This window comes from Leishmania panamensis, assembly GCF_000755165.1.
Source record: "Leishmania panamensis strain MHOM/PA/94/PSC-1 chromosome 12 sequence".
Taxonomy (NCBI): Eukaryota; Euglenozoa; class Kinetoplastea; order Trypanosomatida; family Trypanosomatidae; genus Leishmania; species Leishmania panamensis.
This window is the reverse complement of record NC_025857.1, coordinates 159,466-180,328: the sequence shown is the minus strand read 5'-3', so window position 1 is coordinate 180,328 and position 20,863 is coordinate 159,466. Positions and strand designations below refer to the sequence as shown.

Below are 20,863 nucleotides of genomic sequence, written 5' to 3'. Positions count from 1 at the left end.
CAGAAAACGAAGTGTCGGCGACCCAGAGCGTAAACAAAAAAAAAAGGTGCATCGCTCTCCCTCCTCGCGCTTGCCTGTTACGTGCCTGCTTACTACTGCCGTGCGAGCTTCAAGCCATCGAAAGGGTGGGGGAGCGTGGGCACTGTTCTTGGTGCTGCTGTTGCTCATCTTGCGTTGAGAGCTACCTGCGCCGCACACACCTGCGCCCAGGGAGGTCGTTTCGCCGTGGTGCTGAGCCATGACGATTGGCGCGATGATGTCTTTGCTGCGTCTTCTTCGCCTCTGTCCGCCTAACTTGTCAGGCCTCCGTCCTCTTGCCACCCCCCCCCTCTTTCTCTCTTTTTCTGTCTGCCACGCACGCCCCCACACTTCCCTTGCGCCCATACACACGTACGAGCGCTCTCCTTTAGTGGCAGGGGGTCCTGCTGGCACCACCCACGTCAAATCTAACCACACAATGAAGCGGCGAGTACTTCGCGCGCACGCGAATAAGCGCTGCCTGCGCATCTTGTCCGCGTCCAATCTCATCCAAACATCCTCTGGCGCTTTGTCCTCAGCGGCCAGCAGGGAGCGCGGCTACGCCGTCTTGTGCGACGCGTCCTTCCTCCGAGCGGTGCTCTTGTCGTACTGGCAGGCCAACGCCCCTGCTGTGTGGCGCGAGGCTCGTCGTCGCAAACTGCACAGGGCTGCTGTGACTACCAACGCAGCCAAATCCGCGCGCTCCAGTGTACCACAGGAGCCCTCAGCACCACCTACGGCGGACAAGATCGTAGAGGCCACAGCAGCCAGCATTGCACGCCTGCCGTTTGGTGACCTGCCGGCGCTCTCCCCTCACGCCTTCCTCGCGGCACTGCTGCGTGACGCTTTTCATGGCGAGGGTGGGAGTCCGCCGGTGAGCAGCAACGCCGCCGCGGCCGCGGTGTCCACCACGCCGCACGCCGATGCTGCTTCGGCTTCCAAGTTTCACTGCTACTGCTTACCAGAGACCGTGGCGGCCCTTCACCGCATGCGCGATTGCGCCACAACTTCGACGGCTTCCGCGACGACCTTGGCGAACCCGTCCCTGCCCAACTCGAGTGTCGTCGATGCTTCATTGGTCACGAGGCAGGAGAAGAGCGTCGCCGGTTCGAAGCCGCAGAGATCATTCATTTCTCTGCCGTCGACAGGGTCGCCCCGGTCGGCGCAGCGCTGTCAGATGACTTCAACAGAGACATGGCTGGCCGCGTCGTTTGGCGACTTGGCAACTACGGGCGACGGGAACGGCGGCGGCAGCGGCGTTGCTGCTCACCGGCACGTTGGGTCGTCCCCTTCCTCTGCCGTCTTCCCGCTCATATTCCAGGAGGTGCCGGCGGCGGTGGTGAACCACCTGCTGAGCCGAATCACGCTGATTCAGTCAGAGGAGCAGCAGCAGCCTCGTCATACCGTCGCAGGTAATAGCCGTGAAGCGAGTTGGCTGGGGGAGAAGGCATCCAGCGCCTCGCTACCCACGCGCAACGAATCCAAGGCAATTGGCGAGTTCATGGCTGCCAACGACACCCGCCTCGGTCGTCGCCCACGTGAAAGCATTGACGCCGCCGTGGATGTCGAGGCCTCTGCGTGTGACCTGAATGCTCTGCGGCTGGTCTCGATGCCGCTGTTTAGCGACCACAACTGTATGACGTACTCGCCCCAGAGCGCAGCGGCAAAGCGCCGCCGACAGAACAAGAATCGCAGGGCTGTTGACGGCAGCAATGATGTGAGCGAATCACCAAGTCTCACTGTGGGGCACGCACCGCTTGCACGGTCGCAAGAAGCGCGAGAGAATAATGCCAACGCGTCTCTCTCCCCATCACGCCCATTTTCTCCTCGCATGTTCTTTGTGGCTACGCAGAGCCACGACGTGCGACGCCGTCTCGCGGCGGTGACACCACTGCTACGGTTGACCACGAGCCCGGATGCGCTGTGGATCGAGCAACGGGGAACAGCGTACCACTATGGTGAGGACGGCGCCGAAGCTAGACGCCAACGTCGAGGCAACAGGGCGGTGAGCAGCTGCCCCTCATCCCCTGCTGTGGCTGCCGCACCATATTCACGGATAGGCTGGCGAAACAGTGAGCTCGTGTCGTCACGATTTTCGAGTCTTTCCCACACGCCTTCCGCTCCGCACGCTGCTGCTACGACGACTACGGTGGTCGCAGCCGCGCCGCAGCTTTCGCGAGCTGATGTTGCCTTCATGAAGCACCTTGGTACCGCAGCTGAGGTGCCATTGCCCGAAAAGTTTTCTCATCATCTGCACCCGCCGCCGCAGCGTGCGTCGCCGGAATCTGGCAACGGGGTGAGCAGCAGGGTGCCGGCAGATCGCAAGCGGCGCCGCCAGAAGGGGCAGAATCCCCTGTCGATGAAAAAAAAACAAAGGCGAGAGGTGTTCCGCGCCGGCTGAGTCGCACAGTCACTTCTGTCGTCGTCCTGATCACGAGCTCTCACTCGCTCGTTCTGCGCCACCGCATTTACTTATCCACCGCTCGTGCGTGCTTTGCGTTTCTTTGGCAGCGTCGCTTTGGATTGTGGTCGCGTTCTCCTCTCTTCTCGAATTCTCTGTCATCCCAACTCTGTCAGTCTTCTCCGCGCAGAGCAGTCGTGATGGGAACGCCCAAGGAGAAGTTTGCAGCGCAGAATATGGGTGATGGAGACCAGGGGGAGGGGGAAAGTGGAGAGGAGAAGGGGAAGAGAGTTCACGGCGCACGTGTGGGTATATGCGGAGGCTTAATGCGAAAAAATGACCACCCCTCCATCTGAGTAACAGCACCGTTCGTTTAAGCTGGTGACAGCGGAGCAATAAAGAAGAGAACAGGAGTATCAGCAATGTGTGCCCCTTCCAGCTCCAGGCGCGTGGGGTGTGATGGGCTCGCGCTTTGAGGAAAGTGAGAGAGGCCGAGAGACTGTGGATGGAAAAAGCATTGAACGCAACTTTGCTGTCTGGGGCAAGTTTACCGTGGTAACGGAGCGGAGCGATGCAGAGAGCCCACCGTTCAGTCGTCATACCACGCCACTGATTCTCCTACCCCCCTCCCTCTTCAGCTTTCATAGATGAAATCGACTTCGTCTGTGGTCGGCCTCTCTGTGTGTGTGTCTCTCTTTCTCTCTCTTCACGTGTGCAAAACTTGTCGATCTTCGCCTGCCCACTAACAGAGAAGCGTCCACAGGCGAACTAAGCAAAGTAAAGCGCAAGGCAAAACTGAAAGCAACCCCTCACAACGAGCGAGTTTTCGCCTGCAGAACTGGCCTCCCACACACCGCGGCGGCTACTTCTCCTTCTCTCCTCCCTCCTCCCCCCTCCCCAAAACAAAGCGATGCCAGTCTCATTCTTCTCTAGCGCCTCCAGTGACTCCGCTGCTGGTGGTGGGCACAGCACGGAGCCTCCAACGGATATGATCCACTTAAAAGACGCGCTCGGCATGCTGTGGTATGCTTTTCTGCTCGCACGAGAGTCGCACCAGCAGCCGGGATGCCAGTCGATGTGGAGCGGCGTGAAGCGCACCGAGGAGGATGGGCCGCTCAAGAAGGATACGGCAGCGGCTGTGGAGGGTCAGCACCGGAGCAGCGGAGATGTCGGCGTCGACAGTGGCAGCGAGCCCAAAGGCAACACCGGCGCCTCCATCTCACCTTCGACCTCGACCACTGCTGTCTCACCGTCAGCTGCGGCGCAGCGGGAAGACTGTGAGTTTGACAGGTGGGGGGATGTGGACTGGACGCTGCTTGCTGCCCACGTCTACGCTCTGACGAGAGAGCTGCTCAGTGCCCGTACACTCCACCGCATCGTCGCGGAGGATATTTATAAGGGAATGTATAACGGCAATCGAGAGGCGATGTGCGCAGCGTACGCCTTGCAGCATGCCAAGATGCTCGCCTTTCATGCCAAGGAGGTCCAGGAAGAGGAGGAACGGGCGGCAGTGGCGGCACGGCTTCAGACGCCGTTGACCATCAACGCGAGCATCCCTAGCGGCAGCAGGCTGGCAGGCACGGCCGGTGTGCTGCAAACCGCCCCTCCCGCAGGGGCCTCTTCGTCTATCGCGGAGGCCCCTGTAGCATGCCTTCCCTCTATGGTTGCCATACAAGACTCACAGTCCTCTTTGCCCACTTCGGGCAACGGCGATGGCAGTGCCGCGCCATCATTGCCGTCTACGCGTTGCAACACCAGGACATCTTCGCTGGCGCCACCCCGAGCAGCCGCCTCGTCTCTCCCTGTCAGCCCTCCTCTAAGCGAAGCTATCTCGGACGCGCGCGTGGGCGTCTTGCTCGTGTCTGCGGGGGCAACCACTGCCACCTACGCTCCAGGCACTTCGCCAGCTCCTTTCCAAGGCGACACAGACGTCGTTGGGCGGCATGGGGTCGGTGGGACGGAGAGGGGTGTGACGACGGACCACATGCAGTTGGGGCTACCGCCACACGCACAGCCGGGAAGCGTTGCTGGCGGTCTGCAGCGTGGCACCCTCGCCGTAGCCGGCCAGAGTGCAGCCAGTTCCGGAGAGTCGCTGGGCCCAGACGCAGTGTACAAGGGCGACCACGCCGTACTGCCTTCAGCAACGCACCAGTCGTTGCCGTTCGAGCCCGACCCTCTCGACGCACCGTGGTATGCGCTCTGGTGCTCCTTGCCATCTCAACAGGCCCGCACGCAGCTGCACCTGCTACGCTACGCCACCCCGATCCCTCTCGAGGACTTCTCCTCGCTCCTCGAGCAGTTCTTTCTGGTGGACGGGGCAGATGACTTCCTCTCCCCGGTGCATGCAACTACCATCATGGAGTTCGCCGGCGTTCGCTCTGGCCCCTACAACACTATCGTCCGCTCCCCGCTGAGCCTCGCTGAGGTGCGTCGCTACATCTCCGAGAGCCACCGCCACTACGCGCGTGCAGCCGTCGCGGTACATACCAGCCACGGAGAGAGTGTTGCGAGAGTCGAGGCGCGGTCTCGGCCTTCATCTGGCCCACCTTCACTGGACCCTGCGTCAGCACTGGGCATGTCGTCAACACTGGAGACATCGAATGCTATCGGCAGTGGCGGCTGTTTTTTGGCACCATCGGTGGCAGCCGCTACGAGGGCTGAGTATCGCGGTCTGCGGCGCGGAGGCGCTCCATCACCAGGCGCATTCGGCAGCGACGTCCGCTCGCTCCTGGACAGCACCGCGAGCAGTGAGAGGCGCATTCTGACCCTAGCAGAGCTGGAGCGCAGTGTGTGGCACATAGCAGCCAACTGCGTTGTCTTCAACGCACCAGAGTCTCGCTACCCTCGCACCGCACGGCACTTTGCGGCGTCATGCATCGCAATCATGACGCGGTACTGCGAAAAGCAACTGGCTGCCCTCTACGCCACTTGACATCTCTCTCCCTAGGCTGCACGCCCAAGAGCAAAGAGTAACACACTTGCGATGGAGTGGAGAGAACGTCTCTGAGTTGTGTGAGTACGACGCTGCGCAACGTTGTGTGTGTGTGTCCGCGACTGCGTCGGTGCTTCTTTTACCCTTCCTTGGTGCTTCTTCTTGCGTAGGGAGGAATCACCGCACCCACAGCAGAGCAAACTCAGCCGAGCGCTGCTATTTTTCTTCGTTTGTGCTGTAGCGTTTTATCCTCTGGTGCACTGCGCTCACGCAGAGCGGCGGCTTTGTCCCCTCCTTCTCTGCCGCGTGCTTGCGCAGCTTGCGCGAGCGCCTCCTTCGTGGTTATAGGCACGTCTTTTCCCCCCTCCATTCGTCGTTGCCTACCTCTTTTTCTCTCTTCACTGTCGCTCGAACTCGTGGTGCGCTCCCATGATAAAACACATCGCACCTTTTCAGCTTGGTTTCTGCTTGCTCACCCGGCCACTTGTGCTTGCGGTCCTGCCCCCCTCTCTGCACAATTTATCTGTGGCGGTACTCTACGCACCGTTCCTTTCATCGTTGCTTCACCTCCCCTTAAGGGCACACCGCAGCTCTTATCGATTCACTGGAGCAAGAGCAGCACAGTGGAAGATAAGTGTGCGAACACAACCACGCAAGGTAACGGCCTAACCACGAATTAGCGCATCATGCCTCGTTTCCACGCTGTCATGACGGTAGAGGAGTCGGAGGGGGTCGAGCAGATCGTGCCTGCCAAGAACCGCACGTGGGGCTTGCGCTTCCAATGCGCATCGTGCAACGAGGAGTCCACTGGGATGATGTACGTACATGTGGCAGAGCAGTACGAGCGCGACGGCGGTACGCACAATCTCATCTTCAAGTGCAAGCTCTGCAAGGCGGACATCACGGCAGACGTGCTCCCCGTCCCGGCGGGCACCGGCTACTACAGTGCGGAGGAGAACTCAGCCAATGTAATTGCGGCCTTCGAGGTGCGCGGTGGCCGGCCAGTTGAGCTGGAGATCGACAACCAGTGGATTGTTGTGGCCGCTGGCGGTGGGTCCTTCGAGGATGCAGACCTGTCGCAGGAGTGGTACGACTACGATGAGGGCGCGCAGGCCGCCGTGAGTGTAGTAGGCGTATCGATAGGCTTTGAAAAATCAAAGAAGAAGTGAGGGAGAGGGATGAGGGCGCCACGAGCTCGCGCGTTCTCTCGGCCAGCCTCGTCCTCCTCTCTGAGCCGCTCACTGATTGGTCTCTCTTTTTCTTCGTACTGCCTTCTCCATGAGTGCGTTGATTCCAGTCAACGGCGTCGCGGTGCGCACGTGGATTGACTGCGCTTCTCGGGAGAGGAGCGAGCGGCACGCATACTTCTCTTCTAAACAAGCCGCATGCAAACGACGCAGTCGTTTTCCCCCCCTCCCCTCCCCCCCTTTTTTGCCCATTACCGTTGTTGACTGTCCTCATGACGGGGGGAGCACTTCGGTGTGGCGTTTCAGGGCCCGGCGCCCCCCCCCCCCCCACCTTTCTGTGTGGGAAGAAGCCAGGCAAACCCCCTCCCTCCTCTCCCTGCCAGTGCCGAAACCACCGCTGGTGGTGACAGAGTCAAGCACCTACGACGTGGCGAGGTCGAGATGGACTGGCGTCGGAGGAGGCCTGCGACAGTGAACACCTCTGTGTCATCCATGCAGTAACCAGCGTCAACGCTGCTCGGAGTAATCTCACCCAGCCCTCATTGCCTACTGATGTGAGGAGCCTGAGGCATCCCGAGAGGAACGCACCACGTGGCGACCGGCACGATAGGAGCAGCTGTGAGGAGACCTGCGGAGCGGGGGGGGTGGATGGGTGACATTTGGGGCAGGGGCCCTGCTCGGATGACTGAGTCGGCGGATTGCTCCATCGCGTGTGTCTGGCGCTGCTTCACGCCGTGCGGATGGGCCCTGTGGCAGGACGGCGGGGGGGGGCAGAGTGACGTTGACTGCGTGTTGGAGGGAAGAGAATGGGCACACTGAGCAAAGAAAGTCCTCGTTGAGTGTCTCTCTGGGTTGCGGTGCCGCGGTAGCAAAGCGGGGGTGCTACACACTGCGTGCATCCATTTTTCGACCTTCTCGTGGCCGATTGTGTCTTTTCATTCCCGTTTGAATGTGCACCTTTTATTACCTCAGCGACGTGCGGGCTTTTGGTTTTCCTGCTGCTGCGTCTACTCCTCTCCCGCTTGTGTCGCGGGCTTTTGCGGTCTGTGCGCTGTGGTGTCTCTCTCGTCGTCCAGGCGCCGCCTTTTCTCTCTTGCGCGTCTTCTTGAGGATTGCGCAAAAGGCGGTCGCCTGTCCTACGAAGATTACGCGCCAGCCGTGGCGTGCGCACACCCAGGCGTTCTCTCTTGATTCATCCTGGTTCTCCCTCTCACCCCTCTCCCTTCAACACATGCCGCCTCTACCATCAGAAGAAGTAAAAGCCTACTTGCATGCTGCGTAGCGTTGGTAGTGCCGAGAAGCGCCGTGATTTGGGCAGCATTGCCGCGCAGAAGTACGCACACACGTAGACGGTTAGAGAGTGAGTGTGCTCAAGTATCTCAGTGCAGAGGGACACGCCATCGTGTCTCCTCATTGATTTCTTCCCCTTTCACATCCTGCAGCGCCACTGAGAGGCGGCAGTCCTCTTTATACGACGGACTGGTCCACATCACAGCTGCTTGCGCCAGGAGTCGAAAAGCGGCCGTCATGCTCACAGCGCTGTTCTGGCTGCTTGACCTCGACCAAGGTCACTCGGCTTCCTCGTCGTCCATGTCTTCAACGAGCAGTTGCAGCTGCTCTTCAGACGCGGACCCAGGCATCGAGACAAACCAGCCTGCCACACATACCACCTTTGCCAGCGTCGGCGGGCATTTTATGACGGAGTTGCATATTTCTTCTGTTGCAGCGGCGACACTTTCCAGCAGCGCCAGCGAGGCTGCCTCGCCTCCCCACGGCGCCGTCTACGACTCACCACGGTATCTGGAGGGGCTCTTCGCGGATCTCGACGCGCGCAAGGCAACGCTTTTCGCTTCGCCCCCCTGCCAGAAACCGGCGGGGGATGTGGATCTCGCGTTGGGCTCCCTCGTGGGGCGAGGAGAGGCATTAGGATCGTCTGCGTCGCCCAAGATCGTTCCCTTGGGGAGCCTGCGCAGCTATGCCAACGAGGCTGTGAGCCTCTCGCCGATCCCGTCTCCCGCCCCTGTGCCGGTGCCGGAGACAGTCGCCACCTCGTCCTACGCGACATACGAGGGCGAGCGGCTGCTTTTCGTAAATGAGGGTGTGATGCTCTCGACTCGCTTGTCCTCCCCCGGCCGCGGCGCACCGCGCGCGGGAGTCGAGCGAGTGGATATTGCCAACCATAGGCCCGTAACGAGCACGACTGGCGCTAGGATGGCGGTCCCCACACAGAAATCTCGCATCTTTGAGTGGGACGAGGAGGTGCGCTCGCGACGGCAGGCAAGTCCGCCACGGGGGCCTGGTGCCAACCGAGACGAGGGCGCGGCTCGTGACGACACCGAGGCACAGGAGAGGGGCGAGTGGGTTGCTGATGCCGAGTGCGAAGAGGCGCGGCTTGTGCAGCGTGCAATGAAGGCGGCGTTGATGGTTTCGACATCCCCACACGCCCCGACTGTTGTGCACCTGCACCCGTCAAACCCTTTTCTCGACCCTGCTGTCAACAGCAGCGAGGAAACGGTGCCTGGCTACTTCATCGAGGGCATAAGCAGCACTCCTGCCCAGGCGGACTCGGATGTGGTGCACCTCACCAACGGGTTGGTGACCGTGACGCCAATGGATGCCAGTGATCTGCGCCGGCAGGTGGGGCACTCTTCGTCACCGCCGACGCAGCCGCCCTTTGACTTCTCCTAAAGGTGGCGGTTCGCCTACCCCTCCCTGTGCCCGAAAGAGGCCCTTTCCTCCTTTTACTGGCCGTGCAGAACCGCCGGCGCGGTGCCGTTAGAAAAGCACAAGAGCACCTAAACCGCCCCCAGGCCGGGCGATGTGCGGCGGGGTGGCCTCCCCCCCAAATGGTGGCGCCGCCCTCGTGCCCGTCGTTTTGCTGCTTCGCGGCCGCCCCCCTTCCCCGTACGGTCGCCCGCCTCGCTCTGCTGGTTTTCGCTGCTCGCGCAGCCCGCCTCCCCGGCGCGCCGAGGGGCCCGCCCCGGGTGGGCCGGGGGGCCGGCCGGCGCGTCCTTTTGGCGCGGGCGGGGCCGCCCCCCCCTCCCCCTGCGGGCAGCCCGGACGGCGCCCGCGAAGGAGGGGGAGGGGAAGCGCGCGTTACGCTTCCGGGGACGAAGGAAGCGGCTCGTGTGTGGCGGGGGTTTGAGGCCCAGGCGGAACACTGACAAAGGCGCGCGGGCTCCCACTGTGAGTGAATACTCCCCTCCCCCTTCCCCTGCCGATCGCACAAGTTCTGTACAAAAAAATAGTTGGTCAACGAGTTCTCGCACGTCATGCCCACACCACTCAAGCCAAGATCTTACAAGCAATCTATTCAACCTACAAAAGAGACACACTCGTACACCCACGTAGAGAGCGAGAGAGCTGTGCTGTGCGGCGGCCTGCGCTTAGCTTCCCCCTTTTAAATACTCGAAGGACACAACTTTGGTGGTGACGGTGATGGTCAAAGCCACCCTGAGGGGGGGGCCGAATAGCAACCAGCCACCAGAGAGGATATAATTGATTGCATCCGCTACAGGGACACCCACTCTGTCACGCGTCAAAGCGCGCACACACTCACAAACCTGCGCAAGCCCTGCTACGTGTGGGGTGATGGAGACAGACAAAGAATAAGCGAAGCCAAAGGAGGAGTTTGCCGTTGAGGGAAGTTAAAACAATGAGTCAACGTTAGAGAAGCCCACAGGCCCCGAGGCAGACGAGAGTGGTGTGCGTGGGTGGGTGGGACACGGGCATAACCATCACGATGCTGACAGACTGCCGTCTGGGAGTTAGGGAAGTGAGAGAAAATCACAATGCCAATCCGCATCGCAAGGCGCACGCGTGACGTAAATTAAGAAGTGAAAGAGTCAACAAAAGAGAGGGGGAGCCGTGCGTGCGTCTGCAGAGGCGTGGGGAGGAGCCAAAAGGCGAAGAGGACGAAGACGAAGAGAGTTGGACCCGCACACATTCTCTCTGTCCGCCGCCCTTCTTGCACCGCCAACACAGTGAAGACGGAGGGGGGAGGGGAAGAGAGGCACAAATGGGGCCAAGGGGAAGAAGCAATACGGAGGAGACGCACACGAGGACGGGGAGAAGAAATAGGCGAGAGCCGCAGCGCTCGCACCGTGAGAGAGGAAGGGAAGTGGGGGGGGGGGAGGGCAGGTCAAAGCAACCGTGTAAGGGGAGGGGGCGATGGATACACACGCGGCAGCTCAGGCATTGTGGCCCGCGAAGACGGTGGCAACGGACTACTACTCGGCGCTGCTCCGGAGCAGGTACAAGATGGGGATCACAACGGCGGTGGCAAGCAGGCAGCCGATGGCGAAGGAGGAGAGGAAGATGCCGGCGGCGGCGCCTTTCTCGACGCCAGAGTAGGCGTAGTAGTTGTAGGTGTCACCTGTGTGAGTGACCTTAACCTCGTCCTGTATGTGCTTGGTGCCGTTCATGATGGTGTCCATGGACACACCGGCGAGCGCGGCGTTGAGGATGGTGGCGAGGCGGTAGCCGGCCAGCGTGACGCGGCCGCCGGCGAGGATCTTGCCGTTGGCCTTGTAGGACTCGGACAGCACAGTACCGTCGGAGATACCCGGGTAGACGTTCTTGACGGCCAGCTCGTAGCTCTCAGCGGCCATGACGGTCGAGTTGGTGGTCATCATCTGCTCCTCGGTAAAGGAGTAGGTTTGGACGAGGTTGTCCACGAAGGCGGAGAGGGCGGCGTAGCTGGCGTCGTCGAGTGGGCGCACGGCGTTGCTCTGCGGGCCCTCGCACATGGAGTCCCAGAAGGCGTGCAGCTTCATGGACGTGCCGGCGGCTTGGTCGACGATTACGATCTGCTTGTTGCCGCCGAAGTCCCCGAGTGGATACTCGGGTGAAAAGAGGTCGGCACTGTGCAGCGGCATGTGGACGTCTCCGACGAAGTGGATTAGGTTTGCGACAGAGGTGATGATGGTGTCGGAGGTGGCGGTGGGACTTGTGATGGCGCTGACGAGCATCGGGATGACGGAGGCGACGTTGACAATCTCGACGGGGTTGATGGTGAGCGGGATGTTCTGCGGGTTGTAGACGTGGTCGACAAAGTGCCAGCTGGACATGGTGGAGAGGCCCATGGACTTGAGGTCGTCTGCCCAGGGGCCGAGCTCGACGATGTTCGTGCTCTTGGGGAAGGGGCCGACCTCGTTGAGAGCGGTGGCGCAGGCCTGCACCTTTTCCAGCACGTCGGGGTTGAGGTTGCGACGCGCGATCTCGGCGATGGACATGTGGCCCTTGTCCCACCAGGCCTGCGTCGGCAGTGCCACCAGCAGCAGCATCGCGACGACGGCCGCACGAAGGACAGAAATGTGGAAGGCGAAGGCGGCCATGTCTGTCTCTTGGAGGGGTGTTGTGTATATGTGGTAGGCGGAGGGTGGGGGGGGGGGGGGGACGGGAGAAAAGCGAAGGGGGGCTGCGGTTGGGGCTGATGCGCAGAGGGAAAGCGGGTGGGTAGACGCACGAACTTGAGCAGCGGGCGGGGTGGGTCGATAGGATGACGTGGTGTAGCGGTTAAAGCGGTAGAGGGAGAGGGAAAGAGGGACGTTGAGCAAGGCAGGCTCGAGGTCGAGTTACGCCTGTATGCACCGGTGACCGGGCTGCAGTGGGGGGCCTGCCCGAAAGATGGACAGGGTGGGGCGGTGATGATGGTGATGGTGGTGGTGGTGGGGGGGGGGCGGCGTCGTGAGTGAAGATGTGTGCATGCGTGCGTAGCGGCAAAAGGGGTCATGTGCCCTTTTTGTCCAGCCTCTAAAGCGGCGCTGAGTACGGCTGGGCCGCACTGCACCCCGTAGCGCTGCGAGCGCGTGTTATGCAGTTTTGAGGAAGAGAGGAGAGCGAGGAAAATGACGTGGCTCGGGGACGCGGCGGCGATGGGTGGCGGGCGGCGGGTGGGGCGGGGGCGCGCTGCGGCTTGGTAAAAGTGGTGGGGTGGTGTGGGGGTGGGGGTCGCGGGCGCCACTCCCCCCCCTCCATGGCCCACAAAGGCAGCAAAAAAAAAAAGGAGCTCGTTGAAGTTCGCCAGCAGCAAAGAGAGAGAAAATCACGCGAAAAGAGGAAGGAGCGCCAATCAGCCCGCACTTCATCTCCTGCGCGCACAGTACAGCTGCACGCAGCTCACAAGGGGAAGAGGGGAGGGGTGGGCGAGAGAGGGGAAGTGCGCGCCATGGCGTGAACTGCTGGCGGGGGCCTAATCGACCCCAAGGAGAGGCACAAGGGCGACGCTACTCAAAATGCCCAGAGAGAGAGGGGGAGTGACATGAGGGGGACTAGTGCGTTGCACTCCATGCTGGCACCCCACGCCTGCGTCTGTGCACACACGCACACACAGGGTATTCGCGTCGAGACAGACCTGCATGCGTGTACGAGAGTGCACTCCTTTGACGCCGTGCGCGAGTGGTGGTGGTGGTGGATGGGCACAGCGAGTTCAAACGGCACCACTCCCTCTCCCTCCCTCTCTCTCTCTCAAGAGAGAGAGAGAGAGCGTGGAGTGTGAGGTGAGGACACAACTGAAGCGTGGAAAGAACAAAAGAGCGGCGGGGAAAAAACTCACCCAAGAGGAAGAGGAGGAGGGGGGGGAGAGGGGATGCGCAGGTAGGTTAGTCTGCAGGTTTCTCGGTGAGCGTGTCTCTGGGGAAGGGGGTAGGGGCAAGGTAAGAGCTGACACTTGTGCTGGGGACGCTGCCACTGGTGTCCTCGCTAGCGCATAAGCACCACGAATGGTGTGGCACCAGATGGCGAGAGAGTGAGAGCCTACACAGAGGCGCTGACGAATGCGTAGTGTGCTTGTCTTCGTGCCTCTCTCGCCTTTCCTTTCGTTTCTCTGACGCTGCACTTTAGGCTGTCAGCCTGGATGCCAGATCCTTGATCATCGGGTTGGTCGCCTCATAAATGTGCGGGAATGGTTCGTTGGATGGCGCACCGGCTCTGTGCATGGCCTTGGTTGGCATGTATGGCTTGCCAAGCGGCATCTTTCGTATGTTGGCCGCAATAACATCGTCACCCTTCTTTAGCTGCGCCTCTTCCGCCTCGTCGTGCTTCGCTTGCTCCGCTGCTGCAGAGATGGTCGCTGGATGTTGCATGTGATGCTGGATCGGCGAGTGCTTGCACGCCGACACGATAGCGGCCCCGCAGGTCTCGACTGGGATAGGTGATACAATGAGCTTGGCCAACTTTTCAATTCGTCGGGCCTTGCCACGGCGCTCCAGCAGCCCTGGCTTAAGCAAGAGAAGCTTCACCGGTGACAGCGTCGCGGAGGCGGTGGTGAGCTTGTTGTGCTGGTGAACCCGCTCCACTGTGGACTCGTCGGCAATGCCCTTTGTCTTTACGTAGAGAAACCATGAGCTGCTGCTGGCGCTGCTGGCGCTAACCTGGCAGAAGACGCGAAGTGTCCCCGAGGACTGGCCCGCATTGCCCTTCACGGTGGCGAGCACATTCATCTCGCTGTCCACGCTGTCCTGCACGCGTGCTTGCTTCGAGACCCCCTCGTCACCGATATGGTGCATAAAGGCCGTGTCTGGTGACAGGCCAGCCGGCGCCGAGTACGTCAGCACAGCTTCAGTGAAGGCGGTCACGTAATCATAGTCGCACCGAATGAAGTTCTTGGCGCTTCCGGCGTCCTTGCGGGTGGTGCCAAGACACATGGCGGCGTACGTGTGGCCACTGAAGATGCTCCTGTAATTTTCCGTGGGATCTGCGGCCGCAGCGTCCGCGGCACCGTTGTCGGCCCCGCGAGCGGCAGCGCTGGCGCTATTACGCTTTGCCACCCACAGCTGCGTGAACTCTTCCCAGTCTATTGTAATGGGCTTGATCTTGGCAGCCTCCTCGGGTGTGACTGTGACGGTGTCAGCAGGTGAGCCACTGCCCGTCTTTCCCTTTCTGCTAACGCCCTTGCCGCCGTTGTCAGTGTTGCTTGCCTCACCTGCAGTGATGATGCCGAAGAGACTCTCGTAGTTCGACGCAGCGGTATTCTTGAGCCGCGTCAGTGCCACAACTTGGTAGATCGATGGCTGTTGAATGGCATTCTGCACGACGGTACGGCCGATTGCCCCAGTGGCACCAGCGACAATCATGGAGGTCATACTTGTAGTGTGTGATGGCACGGCGGATATAATCCGTGCATGAGGAGCGGTGGGGGAAGGGTGCCTCAGAGAGAGAGAGAGAAGGCACTGCACCGAGAGTAGGCTTCAGATCGGCCACACAGACCTACACTCTGAGAAAAACGAGGAGGGAATTGTGTGTGTGTAGGAGGCAGGGGCAGAGGAGACGAGCTCAAGGAAAGGAAGATCGGGAAAGAATTGTGGAGGTATGCGCTTTACTTTGGGTAACGGGTGGGGGATGTGCGAGCAACAGGAGAAAGCGCCACCGAGCAGTATGCGAGTGCATGTACAGGTGCCGGCCCAACATACAAACAGCAGCGTTGGTAATCAAAACAGCAGAGAGAGAGAGAGAGAGAGAGAAGGCGGGCCGAGGAGCAAATTATCGAGGCTAAGGTGAGTCGGAAAGGAGATTGAGTGATTGCCATGGAGGAGCGGGAGGACCGATAATGAGGGGGGGAGGAGACGTGCACCCTCCCCCCTCCCGTCTGCTTTCATTTTGCACACCATTGCTGTGGTGCCGTAGCACGCGCCTTCGAGAAAAGGGCGCTGCACCGCAGGAAGGCGAGGCGGGAGAGGGAGTAGCCCTTCTTTGCCTGAAAGATTTGTGTGGATGTAATAAAGACACCGATGCACCTCTACGCCCAGAGCCGCCAGCACCACCCCACAGGCGTGTGCATGTGTGTGTGGGTGTGTGTGCGTGTGTAGTCATCCTTCTCCATTTTCCACACCGCCAAACGACCTTTACATTCGGTCATACTGTATTTTTTTCTTTTTTGGTTGTGTGGTGAAGTGGGATGCGTGATCGGTCCTTGCGGCACGGCGACGGCGAACGACAACGAGGTCGGCACTCCGCCCCCCCCCCCCCCTGCCCCTGCCCCCTGGCAAGCACAGCCGTGCATGAAACAGCCAGAGAGAGAGAGAGGGAGACTCGCGTAGATCAGATCGTGGCCCCCCACCCCCACCCCACCCCCGCTCGCTACGGGCCTGACGGATGGAGACGAGGAATACCAAAATGAAAGAGGAGGGGCGGCGGCGGCGGAAGACATCGAGACAAAAGAGAAAGAGAGAGAGGCGGAGAGTTGGCTGGCTGCGATGCGCGCGCGTCGCGTGCGGGTGGCCGTCTTGTACCTTCAGGCGCGCCGATACGGAAAACATCCGGTGCCGAGACGGTGCGCAGCGCTTGCGGTTCTTCAGTGTTGAGCGCAGCAGCCGGGGGAACGATGTGCCCCCCCCCCCCGGCAGGCACATGTGCAAACACCAGCCACACGACGCGAGGAGGAAGAGGGGTGGGTGGGGGGTAAGGCAGTGAGAAAGACGACAGGACTCGAACTTGATTAACTATGGCACTGCTTCTGCTGCTGGTGCTGTTCCACTCTCAGCAAGGCGAGCTCCGTCTTGGTCTCCAACTTCCGACCGTAGTTTCGTGAACTGAGCAGCGGCAGGAGCTGCTGAAGCACGGGCAGCATACCGCCTCCCTCTGCACGTGTGTTCACCAGCTCGTCCACCGGCGCCACCGTCAGAAGCGTCTGAATGACATAGTTGCCGTACGGGTCCATGACAACAGTGCTTAAGGGCAGGCGAGCGATGGCGGCATTTGTGGCCGCTGCCGATGCCGCCATCGAAGTCGAAGAGGAGTACACTGCTGACGCCGATGGAGGTGTGGCGGAAACCATCAGCGACTGGCAGAGGAGTCGAATGCGCCGCTCGCTGCAGTGACGCAGAATGTGCTCAATCACGTTGGATGCAAACTTGTTCGTGCACATCCGCACCAAGTCTTGCTGCATGCCAGCCGCCACGGCGTCGATGGTAGTGGTGGTGCCGCGTGCGTAGCAGACGTCCACGAGGCGGGTCACGACGTAGTTACCAAAGGGGTGGGCGGAGAGCTCCTGCACGTGGGGCAGGAGAAGCGCTGCCATTCGTTCGAAGTAGTCCATCGGTGCCCCGGCAGGAGAGGGGGAGAGACGCGACGGCGGCGACAATCCAGAGCACGCGTGGAGAAAGTCCAGACACTTTTGCACAATGCAGCAGCCCTGCTTGTGCTGGCAGACGTACAGCAAATGCTGCTGAATCGCCTGAAAGAGCACCTCCACCCGCTCCTCGAGCAGGCGACGCGATGGTGCAGTGCTGCTTTCGCCCGATGCCGTTGTGGGCGTCCTTGCCGGCGTCGCCGCCATGGCTGCGGGCGACAGCTCTGCGGCACTGTTTGTGCCGGATATCAAGGCGATGTACTGACGTCGAATGCACTCCATCACCTTCATCAGAACGTGGCCACCGTTCGCGTTCGTCAGCAGGCGCAGCAGATCGCGCTCCAGAGCAACGAACACGAGGTGCTCCTCTTCCGCGTTGCGCACCGTCTCGACGAGCCGCTGCACTGCGAAGGTGCCATGAGGGGAACAGGCGACCTCGCACAGGTGATGCTGCAGCGACGGCAGCCGCAGCAGCCGTTGGCGCTCCGCATCAGGCGCCATGTCAAAGACCTTTTGGAGGAGGAAGTTGCCGTACCCGTCGGCCATGACGGCATCTAGCTTGGGCTCGATTGCCTGCAGAACCACGCGTACAGGGATGGAGTTCTCGAAGGCCTCGGCGCGACGGCGGCGGCACTCGCGGACGCTGTTGCCAACGCTTCCCTTCTCCCCGGCCCTCGCCCCAGTTACCCCCAGCGGCGACACTGTCATACACCTATCTCGCACAGCCTCTGCTCGGTCCGCAGCAGCCGCGGCGTTGTCTGCTGCCGCCAGTTCGTCGTGCGCTCCGTCGAATGCCTCGACTTCGCTGCACTCGGCGTCGATCACCGCCTGCAGCAGACGGCAGCCGTGCTGATCGTGCGACATGGCGAGTATGATCGGCGCCGAGGCAACGTCCGGCACTGCGGTGGCACCAGCGACCTTGCTTTCCTCAGTCGTGCGCGACAGCTGCCCATCACCCGGCACAACGGGCGATGCGGACGGCGAGTTGGGCAGAACAATTGCCGCAGCTGCGTGCAGGCGCTGGATAAGCGCTTGAACGGCGGCAGGCGACACCATCGACGCCCCACTCCCGGTGGTTGCAACTGCGGAGGTCGACGGACTGTTCAGGTGGTGGGCAGCGAGACTGCTGGGGTTGTGGTGGTATGACGACGAGCTCTTACCACGGGCACCAACGCCAGTCGTGTAAGTTAACGGCGAGAGCTGCACACGTGGCCGCGCCTCGCGCGATGCTTCTCGGGCCGCGACCGATGTACCGTTGGGGTCGAGAGGGCTTCCGCCCATGCGCTTCTTGCCGCCGCTGTTTGTGCTGTTGGTGGCTGTCGCGGTCGTCGTGTGACCGCTGGGGGTGATGATGGTGTATCGCCGCAGCGCTGGCGAGCTGCCGTTGGACGGGCGAGGGTGCGGCGAGGGCCGCAGACTGCAGGAGGGAGGCGAGTTGGTTGCGTTACCGGCGATGTGGCCGGTACTAGTGATCGATGGAGACGCATCAACGGGACTCCAACGGCGCACGGAAGGTGACTGTAAGTTGTGCTGCTGGGACCTGTGCGAGCCTCTTGCTTCTGTTGTTGGCAATGACGGTGTCGACGCGGGCGGTGGCGGTGGCGGCAGGGCCATGGTTGTTGCTGCGCTCGTGCGAGGCGGCACCGTGTGCGAATGCTGCTCCTGCCGGTGGTTGCTGTTGCCTTGGTGCCAGCCGTGGTGCGGCGAGACACGTGTGCCGGTCGTTGCTGTCGGTGCAGGGCTGGGATGCGATGACGACGGTGGAAAGAGCTGTGCCGTGCTGGCTGGGCGAGGCACCCGCCTCGGGGCTGTGGTAAACGCGGACGGGGACACAAATGTGTGGCCAGGACCGGCAGCGTACGGCTGCGCTTCGTATGTCACCTCGGGGATACCCGGATCGCCAACGCCACTATGAAGGTGGGCAGCAATCGAGGATAGCGTGACTGGCTTCGGTACTGTGTCAGGGGTGTGGAGCAGCGCCGCGGCTGCCGCGACGGAGGCTGCGTTCGAGCTCGCTGCTGCTGCGGCGGTGGCCCTCTCGTACGGGCTTAGACACTCCCACAAAGCTGCCGCCTCGGACGGGGTGAGGTTAGTGCGCAGCCAGCAGCTGCGGCCCTGCTCTGTCGATGTGTCAGCGGCTGCAGCGGAGGAGGAAGGCCACTGCATGTTGGTGATGTTGGCTGTGTAGACCGACGTCGGCCCCATGCTGCTCAGGCGTGAGAAGGATAGCTGGCGTCGATCCGGCGGCGTATTCGCGCGCGCCGCACCGCCCACTGAGGCAGTGTTGGCAGACCCAAGCCCACCCGCTGGCACCTGTGACGGACTGTGCCGCAGTCGGCTCAGCAGCTGGTGATACGGTGTCGTCGACGTTGGTGGAAGCGGCGAAACTGTCGAAATTGACGTCCCCTGCACCGTCGCGCCTGCCGAGCCGCTTGTGAGAAGGCGGCCACCACGCTGAAGCTCCGCGAGCTCCGCCTCGACACATGCACGCCACGCACCGTCGTGACCGCCGCTGTCGAGGGCATCGAGGCTGCTGCTTCCACGAAAGAACTGCGCGACAGCTGCCTCCGCTGCGGAGGACGGAGACGACAGGGTGGTGTGGTACTGGTGAAGCTGCTGATGCGACTGCTGCCGCGGCGGGTGAAACGCACGTATCGACCGGGTAGAGCCATCTAGCGCTGACTGCGGCGTCTCAGCACTGCGCGCCGGAGTCCAGACGTCCGATAGTCGGTCGCCGCCACTTTCACCATCACCGGCGCGGCCAAACTCCTCCTCGCCATCCCCGTCAGCACCCTCCTTCCGTATCGCAGCTGCAGTGTATGAGACGCCCTCGAGCCCGCCTTCGCCTACCACCGTGCCCTCGCGCCTGGCGTAGCCGGACAGCACCGATGGTACGACCACTGCTAAGGGGGTACCTCGAAACATCGCACTATCTACTGTTGTGCTGAGGTAGTCGCTGCTGTCACGGTTGACTGCAACCGGTAAGATCGACGCTGCATCATCGATCGAGAGCGGCGTCGTCGCTTTAGTTGCCGTGCTCACAGCTGTGGTGTAAGCGGTGAGTGCATGAGAGGGGGGGATGGATTGGCGCGCGTGCGGCGATGGTCTCTGCTGCAGGGTGGCCACCTGAGTCGCTGCTGAGGGGGAGGTGAAGAGGAGCTGCTTCGGCTCCCGGAATACGTTGTAGCCGTCGCCGCGTTTGGCCAAGCCTTCTTCGACGCTCCTCGCTCGCTCGTCCAAGCGCTGTGGAAGCACTTTTGCATCCGTGGCCGGGGTGCGACTCACTGGAGGTTGGTTCAACGAGTTCGCGTGGTCGTGCTCGTAGTCGGTGAGAAAGGAGCTGTCCGTGTTGTCATACACCGTCCAGCTACTCGTGACGGCTGCAGTGGAGGAGGCGGTGTATCGCCCCGCAGCAGAGCCACCGCTACAACTGGCGATGGTCGCCGAGCTGCCGTTGCTTCTCTGCTTGCCAAGTACCTCTGCTGTCGCGCTGAGAGCGGAATCATACAGTGATATCGTGCGCTCGCTGCCTGTGCCTGGGTGATGCCGCTGATGAGGCTGCTCCCGTTGTACTTGCTGATCTTGCTCTTGCTCGTTACGTGCCTCCTCGTCCGCCACGAGGCGCACCTGCGACAGCAGATGCAGCAGCTCTTCACTCTCCGCTTGGGCGAACATCGCGCTGAATGTGATGCGATGGTCCCACCGACACACGCAAGGGAAGCTAACCCAGGCGCAAACCAACGGCTGAGGGGGTTGCGCAGTGGCAGCTGTACAGGGCAGCGAGAGACGGAAAACCAACACCCCCAAAGACGAGGCGCGCAGACTTCTGAAGTTTGGCAGTATCAGCAATGAGTGAATAGTTTGCTGAGGAAAGCTCTGAGGAAGGGGGGGGGGGTGGGAGGGGACGAGACGACGAACAATGCGGAGAAGGGGCGCGAAAGAGGGTCCTTGTGTTGTTATTCTTGGGAGAGCACACACCCACGCACGCCTACTCCTCAAACAGCGAAGAACGTTGGTAGGTGGGAGGACGCAGCAGCGACAGCGGCCCCCCTTCCTTTCCCGTTGTATGGAGACGTGTTGTCCTGACGTAGAGGAAGCGCGAACACCCCGGCACGAAAATAACTGAAGGAGAGGCAAACGAGAGAGGGAGGGAGGGAGAGAGGTGAGGATGAAGAAGCGAAAGGGAAAATACAGAGAACTGTGAGAGGAGGGGAGGAGGGGAGAGGAGAGGTGGAAGCGAAAGAACTTCAAAGAAT

The 20,863-nt window shown here is 61.4% G+C and overlaps 7 protein-coding genes across 7 annotated transcripts, besides 1 other annotated feature; 4 read left to right on the top strand and 3 right to left on the bottom strand.

Annotated features, from left to right (window-relative positions):
- Positions 1–238: 238 nt before the first annotated feature.
- LPMP_120450 (hypothetical protein) lies at positions 239–2,419 on the top strand (the record flags this gene model as incomplete). Its single annotated transcript, XM_010698724.1, has 1 exon — positions 239–2,419. One exon carries the CDS (start codon positions 239–241, stop codon positions 2,417–2,419), a length of 2,181 nt encoding a protein of 726 aa, XP_010697026.1.
- A 910-nt stretch (positions 2,420–3,329) lies between these two features.
- LPMP_120440 (hypothetical protein) lies at positions 3,330–5,351 on the top strand (the record flags this gene model as incomplete). The annotated part of the gene is made up of 1 exon (XM_010698723.1): positions 3,330–5,351. The coding sequence occupies one exon, from the start codon at positions 3,330–3,332 to the stop codon at positions 5,349–5,351; it is 2,022 nt and encodes a 673-aa protein (XP_010697025.1).
- A 707-nt stretch (positions 5,352–6,058) lies between these two features.
- LPMP_120430 (hypothetical protein) lies at positions 6,059–6,520 on the top strand (the record flags this gene model as incomplete). The annotated part of the gene is made up of 1 exon (XM_010698722.1): positions 6,059–6,520. The coding sequence occupies one exon, from the start codon at positions 6,059–6,061 to the stop codon at positions 6,518–6,520; it is 462 nt and encodes a 153-aa protein (XP_010697024.1).
- A 282-nt stretch (positions 6,521–6,802) lies between these two features.
- Positions 6,803–7,357: a repeat region.
- Positions 7,358–8,128: 771 nt separating this feature from the next.
- LPMP_120420 (hypothetical protein) lies at positions 8,129–9,226 on the top strand (the record flags this gene model as incomplete). Its single annotated transcript, XM_010698721.1, has 1 exon — positions 8,129–9,226. The coding sequence occupies one exon, from the start codon at positions 8,129–8,131 to the stop codon at positions 9,224–9,226; it is 1,098 nt and encodes a 365-aa protein (XP_010697023.1).
- A 1,541-nt stretch (positions 9,227–10,767) lies between these two features.
- Positions 10,768–11,874, bottom strand: LPMP_120410 (3'-nucleotidase/nuclease, putative; the record flags this gene model as incomplete). Its single annotated transcript, XM_010698720.1, has 1 exon — positions 10,768–11,874. The coding sequence occupies one exon, from the start codon at positions 11,872–11,874 to the stop codon at positions 10,768–10,770; it is 1,107 nt and encodes a 368-aa protein (XP_010697022.1).
- Positions 11,875–13,377: 1,503 nt separating this feature from the next.
- On the bottom strand, positions 13,378–14,622 carry LPMP_120400 (hypothetical protein; the record flags this gene model as incomplete). The annotated part of the gene is made up of 1 exon (XM_010698719.1): positions 13,378–14,622. One exon carries the CDS (start codon positions 14,620–14,622, stop codon positions 13,378–13,380), a length of 1,245 nt encoding a protein of 414 aa, XP_010697021.1.
- Positions 14,623–15,974: 1,352 nt separating this feature from the next.
- PUF4 (pumillio protein 4, putative) lies at positions 15,975–20,282 on the bottom strand (the record flags this gene model as incomplete). Its single annotated transcript, XM_010698718.1, has 1 exon — positions 15,975–20,282. The coding sequence occupies one exon, from the start codon at positions 20,280–20,282 to the stop codon at positions 15,975–15,977; it is 4,308 nt and encodes a 1,435-aa protein (XP_010697020.1).
- Between the last annotated feature and the right edge of the window lie 581 nt (positions 20,283–20,863).